We start from the raw sequence: 17958 nt of genomic DNA on the forward strand, positions 1-17958 counted from the left end.
CCTCCTGTGGTCTGTGTATTCGTGGACCAGTACAGTATACCAGTGTAGAGGCCTCAGTCTGTGTTAATGGTCTGACACCTCCCAGTTAAGTCTAGTCAGGACTTAAATTAGATAGGGGTAGCTCCCACACCTATACACTAGATATACTCGTACGTCACAATATCGCCTCAAGTACAGTCGATCCCGTGGGTAATCGACTCCTCCATCGCAGCTGAACATTTATCAGAAACAATTTTAGAAACGACAACATTTATGGAATTCTCTTGGAACTTAATAACCCTTTTCACGGGACTATCACGCCACTGCCTCTGGTTTGACAGAAGTAATTTATCTTAAAAGCTTTGCCTCAAACCTAATACGATCTAAGATCCCCAAACTCGTCTGCAACTCACGCAACCAACCAACCAACCAACCAATCTCGTAATAGTTGAGAAGATCACTGGGCTGTCGTCTCCTCGTTCACAACTTATCTGGTCTCTACTACTGTGTACAATCCCTTTAGTATTAACACCACACTAATATTACTCCCTTTAATAGTCCATAACATCGATATTACCCGCGTGATACAGTACATCATCCTAAGAAAGACATCGATACTACTCCTTACCACCACCAACACATCAATACTACCCACCCCTTCCTCACTATCAAGTCATCTCACCACACGAGGACAAAATCCCTCGTGATCAAACTCGACACTGCTGGACTCAACACCAGGGGAAGACGGTGACTTCCCTGACAAGCATGACGTGACGATAGCAGTTACTACACACACCACAGGGAAAAGTTTTGTTCTGGTATTTACGAGGGAGGTGGAGTAGGAAAAAACGCAATACTAGGGAGGTACTAGTGGGGAAAAACGTATTGCGTGGGAGGTGCAGCAGTGACAAAGGTAATACTACGTGGGATTTTATAATATGACTCGTCTAGTGGGATTTTTTCTTGTCCAATAGGAAAAAAAAACAGTAAATATTATCCATTTACCAAAAGTTAGTGACGCCATCCACCTCAGACACGCTCACTCCCTCTCTACCATGTTATATTGTATACACGACCGACTTACCATAATGGGTGTAGGAGACATAATTAAGTAAGAGTTTTAATGAGGTAATTACGACCATAGTGTAAAATTATCTTGTATGTATGGCTATTCCTGAGAGAGAGAGAGAGAGAGAGAGACGACAGCTAAGCCCCAGACAACGAAGCCCCACATTGTCGCATCTGCCTCCTCCCACTCCCCACATTTCCCAACCCACCACCCCCCCACACCACCACCCAACCCACCACCCCACACCACCCACTCCACACCACCCACTCCACACCTCCCCACACACCCACAGACTTAAAACTCAACAGAAACAGAGAAACGCGAAAAAGGGATAAATTTTAACCCGTCTCTCTCGTTATAAATGGCGCAGTAGTCTCAGAGCCTCGAGTAATGGAGAGAATGTGTGTGTCTCCTCTTGCCAGAATTATACTCTTAGATACAACCTCCTTTCATCTCTTAAGTCTGATTTTACGTTTTAATTGCAGTGACTGGACAACAGGTGAGCGGTGTCTTAGTAACTTTACCTGGATATAGTGTCTATAAGAATAATAGATTTGTTAAGTATTTACCCCCCCCCAAGGATCCAGAACCTAACCTAACTTAACCTAACCGAGCAGCAAAACAACAACAAAAAATTAAAGAAACTATGGACACTGGGGGGTATTTAACATCAAAGACACGACGAGACAAACACACGGAAATAATCACAAAGGGGGAAAAAAAACTCGCATGGAAAAAAACATTCCAAAACGTTGTCGGTCGGTCAGTCAAGGAGGGCACTGGGTTGACTAACAGCCAAAAACACGTAGTAAGGTTATACTCGTCACTGATGTTATTATGACCCAGATTCATATGTGCGAGGGAGGGTAGGTTAGGGTAGGCTGGTGTGGGAGTGTTGTGAGTAACCCTAGAAGCTATGACTGAAGTTAGGTTGGTGGTGGTAGTCAAGGATGGTGTTGTGAGAGAATATAATGGTGGTAGTGTTAGTGGTGGTTGTGGTAGTGGTGTTAACGATGGTGATGCTGGTAGATTAGGTTAGGTTGAGATTACACCACCAACATTTGACCCTTTGTAATTTAATCTGCCTGGGACGGATAAACAGACAGACAGACAAATACACGTCACCATAACCAAGATAATTATAATCCTCCACGTATCTTAAAAGCCAGTGATGAGTAACCGCAAAAAGCTTAAGAGTCCACAGGTAGTTCAAAAAGCTTAAGAGTCCACAGGTAGTTCAAAAAGCTTAAGAGTCCACAGGTAGTTCAAAAAGCTTAAGAGTCCACAGGTAGCGCAAAACCTTAGAGAGTCCACAGGTAGTTAAAAAAGCTTAAGAGCCCACAGGTAGTTCAAAAAGCTTAGAATAAAGAGGTGGTTCAACAGCTGGCAGCCTGAGTGAGTGAGAGGTGACGCGCTAGGCAGGACACTTCCAGCCAGCCGGTAAGCTCAGTCTGAATGCGGAAACACATCTGCTTCAATCTCAAGGGGCCTGGGCGTTCATGTGCTTCACCTCACATAGGGAAAATAAAACGCGGGAAGATTCAGTATAAGTTTCATTGCAACTTTTATACCAAACCGAGATATAATTTTACTGATACTATACCACACTAGTTAAAAGAATGTATACTGTACATAGTCTAATTAACTGTATATTACACCTGTGTTGACTACCTGTTGAACTATTAATCTAGCAATACGGGGAAAGTTGTAACGATGTATGTAATTTCAGAAATCCATAGCAACCTGAGCCCATATTCTCAGAGACTAGTAAGTTAAATTTTTTCTACATACAAGTAAAATAATTGTGAGGATGTCTGTAAATAGCCGAGTCTATGTCCCCGGCTAGGTTAAGGGTGAAATTAGCGCGAGTAATGAGGGAAGACTCGAACGTCACCCTCAATTACCAGGAAACTTTCGCGCGAACCTTGAGAGAGAGAGAGAGAGAGAGGTGGATGGGTGAAAAGTAGAGTGAAAATATTGAGATAGAAAAAAAAATACACAACACAAAATAAATATAGAGAAATGACTAAATGGCAGAAATAAACGACTAAAGACATCAAGAAATAATTAAAACGATATCATACTTTAGAAAAAAAAACAAATAAAAGAGAAAAAACACGACAGTAAATGGAAAAAGGTACTCAAGAAAAAATCAAAACACCAAAACAACAACTGTTTACACGAGGTAGCCAACATAGGTGGGCCACAGCTCCTACTGACGCACCACATACCTGAACCTTACAGCAACAACAGGTGGATATATTTAACAAAAACAACATACTCAACATAGCCCCCCCCCTCCCTCCACTTCTCAGCAACAACATACTCCCCTCTCTCCCCTCCTCAGCAACATAGCCTCCCCTCCCCCCACACACCCCCTCTTCCCTCCTCAAAAACAACATACCTCCCTCCCAACAACATACCTCCCTCCTCAACAACATAACCCCCCACATATCTAACACACATACAGACATACAAGTACCAATATCCCCTCCAAGACGAGAAGCAGATTGTCGACCGTCTTGCATGGTCCATCCTTGGTGAGAAAGATCATGGGGGCCAAAGTTGTAAAAATTATTATATCTAGACGAGCCCAAACATTCCCTGGCAGAGTTGAGGCAAACATCCTCCTTCTCTTCCCCACCTCTCTCGTTCCCTTCCCTTCCCTCCCTCTCTTCCTCTCTCCACCCCTCCCTCCCTCCCTCCCTCTCTCCCTCACTCTCTCCACCCCTCCCTCCTTGCGCCATCTTCACCTGTATACTAGAGGCTGTTTGACCAGTTGCCACGCCGGAAATAAGCGGACCACCACAGGGTAAATAACTAACAACAATGTCAAGGCTCTCTCTCTCTCTCTCTCTCTCTCTCTGATAAATTGAATGTCGTCATCGATCTTGGACTGTGATTTCATTGGCTAGTTGACGAGAAAAATTTCCCTGATTTCCCTGAACTTCCAAGAACTCGAGCAATTTTTTCCCCTAGAATTGGTTAACTTGGCCGTAAAGTTTACCTCTGACGGGGAAGATTAAGATAGGGGCATGGTGGGAGGGGAAGGAGGGGGGGGATGATGAGAAGTGGCATTAGGAGTTGACAGGATAGAGATGGGAGAGTCGATTTAATGGGAAGGGGAAGAGGTAATGGAAGGGATGGGACGTGGGGACGATATGAAGGGAAAGATAGGAATGGTGGGGGTGACGGGAAGGGGTGGATGTGACAGGAGAGGAACAGTGACGGGAAGGGATAGATGGAACAGGGAAGGGATAGACGGTAAGATCAATCACCCCCTTTCCATTAACGAAGGAACATAATCTTGTCAAATCTGGGAGGGGGGGATGACGGCTCTTACTTACCCCGCCTCTTATACCGGATATCAAGGCGCTGATAACTCGTTTACGAAAGTTTTCCTCTAAGTCCAGGCTTTCCCTCCTACCTCCTGCTCCTCCTTGTACTGCCTCCTCCTTTTCCTCCTTCCTCCTCCGCCTCCTCCTTTTCCTCCTTCCTCCTCCTCCGCCTACCTCCTCCTACCTCCTGCCTCCTCCTCCTTCTACGTCGTGCCCCCTGCTTGCCTCCTCCTCCTACCTCCTCCTCCTCCTTTCCGACTTAAAAGAAAGATGAAAGCCTTGAAGTTTAATATATATTTACTGGTAGATTCTAAATGTTTATAATGTTGAAGTTAATATTTTTGTGTCTGATTCTAAATGTTTATTAATGTGTTTTAGTTTATAATGATTATATACGCACTAAAAGGTCTCTTAAGAATAGAATTAAACCCCACTCGGTATAAAAAGTCCCACCTGGGTACAAAATATCGTCAGTCAGGTCAGAAAAGGCAGAAAATTGATTGTACAGTGTGTGTGTGTGTGTGTGTGTGTGTAGCGGTATACAGCACAGGTGATATGTGACTCAGGGTGTGGTGTTGACTGATCTGGTGTGACCCAGGGTGTGGTGTTGACTGATCTGGTGTGACCCAGGCTGTGGTGTTGACCGGCTTACTTCCGTGTCAGGCAGTCATTGTGTAGTTCATGACTATTATTATCGTTATTAGTTGTTCTTCATTGTTCGTCGTGTTATTGTTATTATTCAAATGTTATAATTTTTTTTTAAGGTACCTTTTGTTGGGTTATTTTTATCAAGCTGGTGTCTATACTCTACAAGTTAATGCCGAACCAGAGGCGAGATGAAGGTTAAAGGGGCGTGGCTGATAAGCAATAAAATTACACGAAACAGAGAAAGATTAATGCGTGAGTGTGTACAATAGGTATGACTTCACCAGACATGAAATTAAGCAAAGATCCTCCCTCAGAATTACATGTATACTGTAATTTAAAGCAACAATGAACTTGATTCTTGACTTCCACAACTTTAAGTGATGACGTAACTTTCAACTCTATTCAACCACTGTAAGACAAGTGTAAATATACTGTACACTGACAGACACACGACACCCTTGACCACACTGACAGACATACAGGCAGACATACGACACCCTTGACCAAACCTCACGGAGAGAAAAACGATAACTGGCATCTCGACTAAAGCATATACCCGCTTGGTGTCTGGCAAGCAGCAAGTGCAAGGTCTGGACGTCTGAGCTTTAGAAAGGTTTACGTGGCAACTCGGAGTAGACGTCCGTAGAACAAGTTTTGAAATGGGGGATTAAAAAAGGGGGGGGGGTAGGGAACAACTCAACTGACGTATATATACACCAAAGTGTCTTATATTTAGTGGCAGAAGCGGGGTGGGTAGCCAGAAGAGGGTGGGGTGGTATATACACAGACCCCGACACTATGCTTAGGTGCAGCCCTTTATGGTGAATCCAGAACTCAAGGCCACGACGTTCTCCACCGTACACCTGCATAATTCCACACCTGCAACACTACACCTGGCATTGCACACCTGTCAGTAACACCTTAAGGGATAATTGATCAATGTAGGTGCCTTCCACAGATTTAAAGGTCCCCCTCACCCCCACCCTAGGTCGTGAAATCTTTAAAGGGCGAATACCTGCACCATTGTAGACTCCCCAAACATGCAGATTCGGTGAGGTAGAGTTACTTGAATTAAATGTGTCAGGTTACACTCACTTTGGCTAGGTTAAAGTTAATTAAATTCATGTTACTTGGGATTAAGTTAAAGTTACTTGTGGTTAATGTTACCTGACCGGAATAATAGACACAGTTCTCGGTCAATTACTTAAAAAACCTCCAACCACATCATTTTATTTCTTCGTCAGGTGTATACAAACCACCTGTCCAGCTAGCAGGTGTTTTCTATTACACCTGTATCGCCTGTACTCACACCTAAGGCAACAAAAATAAAAACAAGTGCATGATAATTATTTTGAATTTGTAGGTAATAAATTAATCTAAATTATCAAAAAGTATTAAAAAAGATTATACCTTTAATCAGGTCCAATTAGTAGGTGCCAACAAATTACCCGGGTGTAACAAAATTATCTCCGGCGACGTAAATGACAGGAGTCTTAATTAAGCGGATACGTATTATAGACGTGTTATAGACGTGTTATTATAGACGTGTTATAATATACTGTTGAGAAAAAAAATAAGATTCTCCTTAATGAGAAAAAAAATGAAAAGATATATAATAACAATAGAATATTTATTTTTCTTTGCCACGAATACAAACGGTAAAGAAAAATACGATAAATACAACTGTGTGAACTGTAACCTATTGTATAATTATGTCACTGTCAGGGTATAATCACATGTCATTGAAAAAAAAACCACTGAACACCCTTGATAAACCCTCATATCCTCCTCTCTTCCGATGACACTCACATACCAGATGCAGCACAACGTAAACCTCACAACATTCTCGTGAAACTTTTCGTAGTGAGAGTTAACATGCCGCTTCTTGGCCTTCTCGACGGAAAACTTGGGAAGTGTTGCTTGTAGATATGATAAACAAGAGGAAGCCGCTATCATTGTACACTGTTTTCATTTCACAAAGTCGCCGCTCATGAATGAAAAGATGTCTAAGGCAAACAAAAGATCGTTAATGTTCACTAATAATAATAATAATAATAATAATAATAACGTAATATAAGTATAATACATTACTACATTTAATTCAGTTGTACAATAATAATAATAATAGTACTCTGCAATACAATACTTTCAATAACTAATGACTATAGCAACAATAAGTGCTTCATCGGGGTCCTGGAGTCGACTATTGCAAGCCTAGACACACTGCCGCCTGAAATAAGATAACTGACTTGTATCTTGCCGAGTTATGACCAAGATATTACTCACCTAACCTAACCCCTAGGAATCTAATCTGATAGTATAGTGAGGACTTCTTGAACCTTCGACCGAGTTTAATGGCCACACACACGGCGAATTTTAACCGTGAAACAAGTAAAATAAAATAAATTCAGTACAGTATATAATATCGAGGGAAAGTTTATATGACACCAATAGATAAGTTCCATTACAGTGTGAACCAACATGATTTGGTTTAGCAGGTTTAAGGTATAGATTTACGTGTTACATCCAGGTTTAGACAACACATCCATATTGCATCCATAACCACGTGTGGATGACGTTTATTGTAAGCTGGGTTTAAAGCATATACATTTCAATCACGTCTTAAGCTCGCGACAATACTATAATGACTACACCTGTAATTAACAAATGTTCCTTAAATCTAAGTCTTGAAGTGAAGGCGAAACTTGAGTAACGTGACATTGATACAACAGATAACTAGCTATAAGTCTGAGGTAACGTGTTTTGTCTCTCTCGTCTCTACGTCGTCTCCTTTCTCTCACTGAGGCACGATGCCAGACCTCGGGGGGCCATCGGTAGACAAGCCAAACACCATCCGTCAGTGGGGAGTGGGGGAGTAAGAGGGGGTGGGGGTTGAGGACGCGAGCAGAATAGTGAGGTAAGAGGGAGGTGATGACGGGAGAGACAGATAATGAATGATGGAAGGTGGAAAAAGATGAAATGTGAAAGAACTATATGAGAAAGATAAGAAAGGGCGACAGGGGACTTGACGGAAGAGGGTGGAGGAGAGGAAGGGGAAGGTTGCTCTCATAGACGAGTGAGGGTCGTCCTTGCCTCTGTATCAACAAGGTCGTACAGACTCGTCAACACATAGTATGGTTTTCTTACAATGCAACACTTGGGATGAATCACAGTAACACCAACACTTTTATTACCACTAGTTAACCTCTCAACCAGCCACACACTCTCCATACTCAACCTGCATATGTAATAAAGCTCACCTGGAGACTCTGTACTAATTAATATAGCGAATGTCTTAATTTTAAGGCTGAGGGACAAATGTTTAATACCTCGTTCACCCTACCCTACCTTATTCTACCCTATTTTACCCTACCCTACTCAACTTAAACTAACCAGTGACGTTTTTTGTGTTGTTTTAAGCATCTACAGTATCATACTTTCTACTTTTACCCAGGTCAGTTCACCTCGCTAGCCTTACTGTATTCACGTCACTCGTACTGTTCCTAACCTTAAAACAAAGCGAAAGATACCAACAAGTGTTTACCATGGAAGGAGATAAAGAAAAGACAGTGGGGCGTCCAAGAGAGAAGGCTTAGTGGCAGTCATTAAGCCTTGTACGTGTTCGTAAGCCTAATGCACACAGGAGAGAGCCAGCGGGCCTTTCAGTGTCGCTCCATGTACCGTTTGACCTGGCCGTTGTTTCTCAATGATAGTATATTTTAACTTATAAGGTCCTGATGTAAACAACTAGTTTCTCTGTTATTATCCATCCTTTTGTTAACAATATTCCGTCTGGTGAAGGATGTCCCCCCTGAACCGGTTGTGTTGACATACCCTACGGTCAACAATACTCGTTAAGGTTATTATTCTGATAAAAAGGTCATATCACTCAGCTGGCCGACTTTGATGGAGGCACATCAAAGGAACGAACCAGTGCATTATAAAAGTAATTTGTGAACGACATATAAAGTTGTATTAACTATAATTTTTCGTCCAGTGGCTAATAAAATACTACGTCCTCGCAATTTGGGGAATTGTGTAAATTTACGTAATGTCAGCAAAGGTTTTGGCTCGTCGACCACTGCCCAAATTCTTGTTCAGATTCTAAACAGCAGCATCTTCCGCTCACAGGACAGCCAAGTGAGCAACATGGCACCTGTCTCTGCTATACCTGAACGTGTATTATTATTTTAATGGTCTTACCAACACAACATAAAACCTGCACTTCAACCGTTACCTAGAAGGAATCAAACAAGATTACTATATACAGTAGTTACAGCGCGTCAGCCACAACAGGATGTAACTAAACGAGAGGGAAAAAAAATAACCCTGGCGCCTTTTTTTTTCCCAACTGTAAACTCACAACACACGACTTGATCACAACACAGCATCCATGGGCACAAGAATACCAGTTTTTATCCAACCCCGTAGAGGAGTACAGGGTTATAGGGGTAACTGGCAACACTGTGACGTGGAGGGGGAGGGTTAAGTAGATACAACTTATCGATACTCGTTCACTTTCTCTAATTACAAAGCTGATTACACCTTCTGTTATCTCCATGTCAACGTAATTTCGGTCATTGTAATATATGTGTTAATTATCTAATGTGGGGCGCGGATCAGTTGTGTTGTAGCTCGATTTGAAGCCATCTTATACATAGGGGAGAGGGGCGGGAGGGGGCATTATGAGACTGCGTATTAGGGATCCCTCTTAACCCTTCCAAGACATCGTAGCTGAGGAGATTAATGGCCACCCAGGATGATGATAATATAATTTTACCTCATAATCCTACCCTGAATCCTCCTCCTCGCCCTGGTAGTTAAGTTTTGCATAGTCATTCACAATCAGGGGTTTTAGTCACGATTTTAAGACATGTCAGTCATATAGGAGAACGCTTATCTTCCTGTGTTACCCCCAGATGGCCTACCACTGGGTACCTCACGCTGGAGATTCTTCAGTTGTGGCTTTTATTAAATATGTAGTCTTTATTTTCCTTTTTTTTTTTAGTGGATCGTTTAATTTGTCGTGTGAATTGACGATATTTAAAGTCATCATGAACCAAGAACTCTGTCAATCACACGCCGTTAACTTATTAGTCACTCGGTCCATGAGCTCTTCACCTGAGCACTGACCCCAGCCAGCCACGTGAGATCAGTTCAATGAGATACGTCCAATAGCAGCATATTGGCCCAAAGGCCTTGTGAAGCAGATCTCTCCAATAATTGGTACACTGCCTCGTAAAGGGAAGGGGAATTTCGAATTATGTGTTTCACTTTCTCTGAGAAATGTTGCCACGTGAATCTTATTTTCATGAATCAAAATAATGGTAATTACAGTCAGCAGAAATTAATCTTATACAGGGCATCGGGTTAAATGTTGCAGGGTATTTTTTATTGTCTATTTGTCTCTCCTGTAGGGAAGAACAGATTCATTTGTATCGTTTTGACATCTGTTACGAGTTGGGGATTTAGAATATAGTTAAAAGTCTACCCAGATCCCAACAGGCAACAAAAAAATAAAAAACAAAGACAATCGGACTATAAAAGGGTAGACAAAGGATGCGAGTTTTTGTTGTGTATAATAAAGTACCATAAATTCCTTAACAAAATATTCAGCTTTCTATAATTTACCCTTTACCATACTTAACCTAAACATTAACAGTATATACATATTAATACAACATACAATAATTTGAAGCAAGGTGGAGGTGGGAGGTTACATAAGATTACAAATACCTAAGTGCGGAGCTGAGATGGCTGACGAGTAAGGCTGAGTATTGTAGAAGACGGTAGGTAGTCACTGTGCCGTAGGTTTCCACGATAGGTTATCCTGTGGTCACTTCCCAGAGTAAACTGAACTCTCATCAAACTGGAGATGACGAAGAAGACTTGTAGGAGGTGACCAACAACCAGGATATGGAGAAGGGAAACCCCGGAGTGGTAACTAAGACGAGTCATACTCGGGTTTCGTCCCTAGATGGCGTTGCTCGTGGTGCTGGGTAGGTAGATCAAGACAATAGATGGCGTGGTTCGTAACACATCTTTTACCAAGTACTGTATATGGATTAAATGCATTTTATGTAAACCTAGTCTACAGTAAACTTAGTCTGTATCCACTGTAATCCTCAAATGCTTCTATGATATATTTTTACATGTTTTATCCCCCCTTGCATTTTTCTTCCACTGTGGGTCCACCTCCTCCCCGCCTCCCCTCAGGATGCTAATGCAGATAATATCTCAGAGACAAAACAACAAGACTTACCACATCACCACCTCCTCCTCGTACCTCTCACTAACCCACGCCATGCTTCCTCATACCCACGCCTCTACAACATACCCACGCCTCTGGAACAAACCCACGCCCCTATAACATACCCACGCCTCTATAACATACCCACGCCCTTGCAACGTATTCATACATTCACCCACGCCTCCACAACCCCCACAACCACGCTACACGCAAAACCAAATCTCACTTCCACTCTAAAGACAAGAACAAAATCCCACTGATATTTCAACCTTCTTTCATACCCACTTAGGTGAGTGTTGAGTTTGGGTAGTTTAACCCTTGTGCCCTAGATATATGGCTGTGTGTGTGTGTGTGTGTGTGTGTGTGTGTGTGTGGTTACAAGATCCAATAATACGGGCAATATGCTTTGGGATTCAGATAGGTCAAGGGGAAGGGTCGTGGGTGTCGTCCAAATCTGTTTATACAACCAATATCGCCTTTATCAGGGGTGGGAAGCGAATCGTGAGGGTGTAGTCGGTCGTGGGAGAGTGACCAGGTGTGTGTGTGTGTGTGTGTGTGTGTGTGGAGAGAGAGAGAGAGTAGAGTAGAGTGAGTGGTGTTTTTTTTGTTTTTTTTTGTGAGTGGGTGATTGTGCAAAACAGCGTGGGTATTATGGTCAACAATTACAGCTTAGGCACGTCGGTGATATTGTGGTTGTGATAGTGGTAGGAGATGGTAGTGATAGTGTTATAAAATTTATCATACCTCTGGAACTTATACTCCTAAACGTTATTGAATGTAACAATGGTAAGAGTTCAGACTTCCTGGCCTTACTGTAGTGATGTACCAACTTAATTGAATGTCGTTAGAGTTTGTTACACCACATAAAAATCAACCATTACTCTGCTAGATGTACTGTATCCAAAATAATCTAAATTCGCTTGTCTGATTTCTTTTTTCTGTTTTTTTCTTTTTGGGGGAGCGGATGGCATTAATGAGACGGACTTATTTTGTGACGTGTAAAGAGGTCATATTATCCCTCCCTTGTATAGACTAAGAACCTCTGCCCTGTGAGGTGACCAACGGCACCATCCTCAGTGCCACGACCTGTGTGAACTACTCAGACGATATAAAATTGTGCTCTAATCTTGCCAATAAAGTTGTTAAGCTATACTCTAACCGTATCTTATCCCCCTCCTCCTTTACCTCACCTTCTCCTACTCCATCCCTCTTGTCCTTTTCTCCCCTCCCCACTCCATCTTCTCCTCCCTATTTTTATTTGCGCTCTTAATCATTCTTCTCCCCTTTCTCCTATACCATCTTTCTCACATCTCCGCACTTTCCATTTCCTCCTCCTCCATACAGGAAAGTCTTATCACCTCGCTCTACCTGACCCCCTCACCCACTCCACCACACCACAGGAAGCTAAGGGCACAGGAACGAGATAAATTGGACTGGATTGTGTGTGTGGTGGTGGGTGCCAGTGGGTGGGGGAGAGGGGAGGGCGGTGAAAGGAAGTTGAAAGCAAGAGAGAAGGAGGGGCGGTGAAGGCTGGAAGACAGTGAGGGGGAAAGAGAGAAGTAAGAGGGAGGAAGGGAGGGTGGATAGTGACAAGGGAGGGAAGTGCATGGCAGGTCACTGGTTAAAGTTGAGGTCTATGTGAGGGAAAAGGGGGGAGGGGTGGGGAGAAGGATGCAGGGGGGCAGTGCGAGGAAGGGAAGTTACGAGGAGGGAGAACAAGGAAGTAGATGGTGAGGGGAGTGATGGGAAGGATGGAGAAGAAGTGATAGTGAAGGATAAAAGAGAGTATAGAGGGAGAGAGATGAGAGGAAATGGAGGGTATGAAACAAAGGGAATTAAAAGGGTGTAAATAGTAGTGAGGGGAGAAATGAGATGCGTTAGATAAAGGGGGAAAGAAAATGGGAGAGATAAAGGGGTGGAGAGGAGTGAAAGTATTGGGGAGAGAAGGACAGAGAAAGAAGAGAAAACGAAAGGTAGGGAAAGAGGAAAGCACAAAGGGGGGAGATAAAGGGAGGGTTTAGACTGGACGTTATATACATTGGCAGGATATACTGAGCCTGTGGTGGTAGCTCTCTCTCTCTCTCTCTCTCTCTCTGGTAGTGTTACCATGGTGAAGTGCTCCCACCTTACCCCAGGATCACATGAACTTTAGACACCCGGAGGATGATATGAACTTTACACGCTCGTAAATGGATGGAAGTCTTTGATTCTATTTTTACATCACTTAACCTACATTATAGTAGGAAAAAAGGTACTTGTCATTTCACTCTTAACCAGTCTAATGTATTACTGTGTACTGTATTATTAAGCCTGTGCCCATAAGTTTTAAATCACCTTTATATGCATTTTCTTAACAATATAGACCAGGGGTGTCAAACTCATGGCCCACGGGCCAAAGGTGGCCCTTGGGATGGTCAGGTGTGGCCCGCGGGATGACGGTAAAATTTATCATCCCGTAAAATTATGAAAGAAATAGATATAATCATGTTTATTTAGTAAAATTATTTATAAATACTTAAGATCAGACAAACCCAAATGAGGTATTCCTGGTAAGCCAGGTAAGGCAATGTGTGAAGCTGTAAACTTCAATCCTGCAAATATGTGATATAGCACTTGTGTTGGCCCTGAAGAGGGTAACTAAAATAAGAATTGGCTCTCAAAAGGTTTTGAGTTTGACACCACTGATATAGACTTTCTTCACTTTATAAACACTTAAGTTTTCACTTTCCAAAAAAATGTCATTTGATGCCAAAAATAATCTTGACCTAACACCTTAGATTTTGGCATTTGGGGCCATGCCATGGATTTGGATCAAATTTCATAGAGGCGTTACTTTACAGGCTGATTAAGGACCTGGATTCACAATTGAAACAATTGAGTAATTAGTGTTAATTAATGACCTTTTAAATAATTAAATATACAGTATTTAGAATATTTAAGAAGTCAATTGTGCTGTGTGATATTGTTATTATTATTATTATTATTATTATTATTATTATTATTATTACAGTTAAAGAGTGTTGGCCCCAAGCTGGTGCCATTTTTCAAGACGGTAGCGATCTACTTCGTGCTCTTCATCCCGTCAGACCAGCCTTCCATCTTTGCCATGGTGATAAAGTGTCTGCCGGGTCTGTCTCTGATTGCCTTCGTTCTGCTGCACGGCATGAGCCTCGGGGAGGAGTAAGTACCGTAGACCTACCTATACAATGTTGCAGAATTATTTGGAGATATTGTAGCCATGATTTTAATGTGCTATGAAAATATGGTATGTTACTGTACTTCGAATTCTTTAAGTTTTTATGGTATAAGATTTTACATACATAGGTCCCTTGCTTTGAGTGAGGAGTCCATGCCCTGAAAATCATAATATACATATAATAAAACCTCTATTTAATGGAATATATGGTGAGGGAAGTCCATTTTGTTGAGAATCCGTTAGATGTGAGGCCCCCATCTAACGGATTATAATGGAGAGAGAAATCCATTATATGGGGGTTTCACTGTAATGTACTCTTAATTTGTCATCATTAAATATGACTATTGATATGGCAAACTACAGTACAGTGCTGCAGCCCTCGGTGACATAAAGGATTTGATATTTGAGTAATTGCTTCTCTTATAATTAATCTTGGAAATTTTTTTATTTATTTTCCAATTCTATTTACGTGTCTCCCATGTTTGTTTTGTTATGGCATTCTTTGGTATTGTTGTGTTATTCTGGATGTACTAAAGCACTTAAATACTGTACCGTAAATTAATTTTCAGTTCCGAGAGAAACATACAGTATAAACTATTGGTAAAAGTTGGGTAGGTATTTCTCCATGATTATATACTATTGATTAGTTCTTCCATAATTTTTTTTTCAGTATTATTACATAAGTCTGTAATTGCGTCTTGAGTATCAGTAGTTTGTCATTGTTTGTTTGTTTGTTTTTTTGGTACAGTTTGTTGAAGTTCATTATGGCCATATGTCTACAGTCCATTTATTTTTTGTTCTTTTCTGACTTTAATATGTTAACTTGATCTAAAGATTCTTTCCTTAAATTTGTGTTCCAGGTATGCTTACTCCAGAAGAATCTTGCTGGGACTGATCTTTTCTGTGCTGGGTGATGCACTGCTCATCTGGGAAGATTTCTTCATCCATGGCCTGGGATCGTTCCTAATTTCACAGATATTATACATCTCTGCCTTTGGCTTCCGACCGTTTAATATTTATGTTGCCACTGTCGTCTATTCTCTCACAGCCCTAGGTCAGTCAGTTTTTATTATTGTTTGTACATATTTCTGTATAAATACTGTAACACACACACACACTAACTTATGCCTTCACCTTGCATATATTGTACGTACTGTATAGAATTTAAATGCTAGCTATGGCAAAATTAATATCATTACAGTCCTGTATATCATTTTACTCCAGTTTGATATTGAGCTTCCAGGTCAGCAACTTACATAAACCGAAAACCATGGATGAGTGCATTGGCTGACCAAGTGGCCATGAAGAATAGGATCAGGGGGAATTGTTCCATTAAACTTTTTTAATCTTCAGTGTTTTTATACAGTAAAATACAGTAAACATCTTTTTAAGTTTAGCATAAACCCTGTTATTATTATTATTGTAATAATAGTATACTGTATACAGTAATGTTTGGTGCTCGGGTGGTTACTGTGTAGTACAGTATTCTTAATATGACTGCCGAGGCACTGAATGAAAGGCTACATAAGCTAGCAATACTTGGGTAACACCTTGAGGGTGAGGAAGAAAGAATCATAAAAAGATGGCAAGAGATAAGAATTTTGTACAGGTAGACCTAATATTTGGGTTAACACTTGGGCATTAAATTCATATTACTTTGTTCCATACTGGAAATGAAAAAAATAACTTAGATCATCTCATTAATTCTAATCAAAACATTTCAGGAATTTACCTTCTACTGCCAGGCACATCTGGGCTTGTGAGCTTTGGTATGCCAGTCTATGTGTTCCTCCTAATGACAATGGTGTGGCGAGCAGTGGCCAGGGTGCAACTGTTTGAAGAACTGTGGACTTGGACAAAACTGTGCTCATGTGTTGGAGGGATTCTGTTTGCTGTGTCAGATGCTGGTATTGGTTTCAATGCATTCTATTGCCTTATACCTCATTCACAGGTAAGGCTTATTTGTTTTGACCTCATGTTTATTTAAGGTTATGATCATTGATTTGTTTTGACGTAAAATTCTGTATTTATTAGTTACCCGGCAGTACTCAATTTTCTGTCAACCGTTCCGTTTTTAAGTAAAAAAATTCCTTGTTATTGGTCTATAGGTTATATTTATTATGAATAACATGTCATTTTGTAAAAATGGGGTGAGAAGTACGTACAGTAAAATGATACTTTATGCACTGTATTTTTATTTCAGGCCATCATAATGGTATCATATTATGCAGCCCAACTGGGAATCTCACTCAGTGTTGTTGATAGTAAAGCAAGCTATCTGGACTCAGTGCGGGACAACAAGATAAAGAAAGTGCAGCAGTATATGCCAAGTGACAGCGAAGATGAATCATTCATGGACAAACGAGTTACTTCATCGTGTTACTCCAGGGCTTCCCTCTGTGACTCCACAAATCTCCTCAGTCACCGACAACAGGCACATAGTCTAAGTAGTATGCAATGAGCATAGGTTTTATAATTCTTATGAGGCTTAAATATGATCCCTTCAAATTGAATTGGTGTATATGAATTTAATGTAATGTAGGTAGGGTCCCATTGGTAAAATAGCATGGTAGGTGTTGATTTATGCAGTTAAGCAAGTGTTGACTGACTTAAATTTTTCAAACAATGTGGGCAAGACCTTCAGGTTTGTATCCCCACCCATATATGTAAGTGTAATTTAGAGTAGAGCATCCTTAAAAGACAGCTCATGGTGTGACACATTTTGTCAGATCAAGTGTGTTAGTAGTACAGTATTAAGCTTCACTTCCAAATGACAAGATCTGTAGGTGTACAGGTACATAGACATGAGCACTTAAGCCCTTCTAGTTTTTTAAAGCTCTGTACTTATGACTTGAATGATTGTTGTGCTTTTTGGTCAGTTTATATCAGAATTCTTAATGCAACCACCTGCACCACAAAGTGTGTTTCATGCTCAAGAATCGATTTGGCTTAAACAGAACAAAACAATTAATTTTTCTCGTACTCTAAACCTTGTTTTCACATGGATTTTTATTTTAATTTTGGTAGCACATACAGTACAGTACTGTTTTTAGTACTGTAATTGTAATTCCCTTGAGGTACTGTACAATTAGAATTGTTTTTCTCAGTTAATAAGGCAAAGACACACTGCTATCAGTAGCCTACAAATAATTCAGGCTTTGGAATATACAAAAAGAACACAGCAACCAGAGTAGAAAGGAGGGTTAAAACAGTGGCTATAGAGGTGGTGTAATGTTTTGTTAGGGCACCACAGCTATTTTGAGGCCAATGGTTGCCATGGCTGCTGTGAAATTCCAACCTTAGTCATGCAATATTACTAAAAAACGGTTGGTCCAATATTTAGTTTTAGTTTGTTCTTTTATCCTCTTCACTATTGACTGGCTCGTTAGCCACTTGGGCAATCAGTTACGTCTCTGTTACACACTATTGGCAAGTACTGGGCATGCACCGTCTCCTGCATGTATCTGAACCTGCTCCA

The 17958-nt window shown here is 41.1% G+C and overlaps 1 protein-coding gene across 1 annotated transcript in view; it reads left to right on the forward strand.

Moving 5' to 3' along the window:
- Positions 1-17958, forward strand: part of LOC121857199 (lysoplasmalogenase-like protein TMEM86A) — a 28396-nt gene extending 10438 nt beyond the window's left edge. The window contains exons 2-5 of the mRNA XM_042353140.1: positions 14295-14464; positions 15341-15534; positions 16205-16431; positions 16684-17958. Of these exons, the coding sequence (XP_042209074.1) occupies positions 14295-14464; positions 15341-15534; positions 16205-16431; positions 16684-16941 (849 nt within the window). The 3' untranslated portion in view covers positions 16942-17958. The remainder of the gene's footprint in view (positions 1-14294; positions 14465-15340; positions 15535-16204; positions 16432-16683) is intronic.

The sequence above is a fragment of the Homarus americanus genome, unplaced genomic scaffold (genome assembly GCF_018991925.1).
Source record: "Homarus americanus isolate GMGI-L3 unplaced genomic scaffold, GMGI_Hamer_2.0 scaffold20465, whole genome shotgun sequence".
Lineage (NCBI taxonomy): Eukaryota > Metazoa > Arthropoda > Malacostraca > Decapoda > Nephropidae > Homarus > Homarus americanus.